Source organism: Aplysia californica, unplaced genomic scaffold (assembly GCF_000002075.1).
Source record: "Aplysia californica isolate F4 #8 unplaced genomic scaffold, AplCal3.0 scaffold00004, whole genome shotgun sequence".
NCBI lineage: Eukaryota > Metazoa > Mollusca > Gastropoda > Aplysiida > Aplysiidae > Aplysia > Aplysia californica.
The window spans coordinates 1,587,186-1,588,967 of NW_004797274.1; the positions used below are offsets into that span (position 1 = coordinate 1,587,186).

The following is a 1,782-nucleotide window of genomic DNA, read 5'->3' on the forward strand; positions in this document are numbered from 1 at the left end:
ACACACACACACACACACACACACACAAACACACACGCATACAAAGACATAATATATGCGCACATAAAAAACAGGCACATACGCACAAAGTCGAGAATCTAAATCAAAATTCTTTTACAGAACAGTAATAATAATCATGAAGTAAATTATATAACACTGTCCAGACTCATGACCATTATGTAATTCACGTTGCAGAAGACTTAACCTCTGTGTGTAGATAAGCTCTACTCTATACAAAAAATACTACCAGTAGGAACATACAAGGGAAGACAATCTAACAAGCACTAGAAAAAGTGAGTACCTACTTTCAATATCAGGTTCGAACCAGCGGTACTTCATAGTATAGCCAGGCTCAGAGAGGTCAAATCCTGCACGGTTGTACTGGTCGGGTCCCGGTGTGCAAGCTGGGGTTATACAAGAGTCAAACAATATTGTCTTTTTAGAACAGAAATATAAAGGGGAAAACAACAACAACAACAACAACAACAACAACAACAACAATAAAAACAACAATATTAATATTAATAATAAAAATAACAATATTAATAATGATACTACTACTACTACTACTACTACTACTACTACTACTACTACTACTACTACTACTACTACTACTACTACTGCTACTGTATTCAAAATGTTACTCTTACGTACTTCACCATGGCTCGGGTTAAGATCTTTAAACACACACACACACACACACACACACACACTCACACATGCACAAGCGCGCCCACACACGCACTCACACAAATACATACATACACACACAAAACACACATACACACTCACTTACACACTCGCACACACACACACGAACATACACATACTCACTACCACACACACACACACACACATACACGCATACACACACACACACTCACACACAAACAAACATCGCGCGCACACATACACGAGCAAGCAAAATAGGTTGAGAATACTCTACATTCATGAATGAATTCTTTCTGAAGAGACTTTGCCATAAAAGAATGATTTTTAAATTATTTTTAAATTGAAATATTTTGTGGCGTGTATAGAACCGTACTAAGGAGAAAGGCACTCTTTACTTTCGTTTGATTAGTTATAGACAATATTTACAACACATTAGAAGCGCATGGCTTCTTTGTCTTAACTATTATTACGCATGATTCATGTTGCCCTGTACACCTAAGACTTACGTGGTGAACCTTATTACGTTATACACTTCTGGGGAAAAAAGCAAGGTCCTGATTTCATCAATAAGAAACAAGTTTCGGTGTGTGCAAAGTGGTTTCAACATACAGCACTATTTTTATCATAATCCCTTGGTCACTGGGTTCTCTTTTTGTTTGTCCGAACCGAACTTGTCATTGCTAAATTTAGATTGCCTGACGAGGCGAACTATCGGGAATTCCCAACATTACCACCAGCCTTGTTTCTATTATTATACGCTACGTCCGCAAAACAAATCGTTCTACGTTCTGATTTCCGGAATGGGCAACACTAATTCTATAATATTGGTAATAATATGGTCGGTACATTTATTATCTATGTGCTATTGTACTTCGGGGTTGTTTTTTTCTCACTTTTTTGGGGCTTTGCGCCTCTTTCATTTTTCATGGATGTTTTGAATTCACGATTTGTATAATTGTCGACAAACTACCCCCCCCTCCTCCCACACACATCCCTCTGTCTCTCTGTCTCTCTGTCTCTCTGACTGTCTGTCTGTCTGTCTGTCTGTCTGTCTGTCTGTCTGACTGACTGTCTGTATGTCTGTCTGTCTGTCTGTCTGTCTGTCACTCT

General features: G+C 38.4%; 1 protein-coding gene and 1 non-coding gene across 2 annotated transcripts in view; one reads left to right on the forward strand and one right to left on the reverse strand.

The window, feature by feature from the left end:
• Positions 1-1,782, reverse strand: part of LOC101862384 (proteoglycan 4) — a gene marked incomplete in the record, with an annotated part of 144,199 nt that overhangs the window by 99,524 nt on the left and 42,893 nt on the right. The window contains 1 exon segment of the mRNA XM_005089291.3: positions 306-404. Within this exon segment, the coding sequence (XP_005089348.2) occupies positions 306-404 (99 nt within the window).
• The window catches only part of LOC101847848, a 121,518-nt gene that overhangs the window by 67,224 nt on the left and 52,512 nt on the right, over positions 1-1,782 (forward strand). The window lies entirely within an intron of this gene.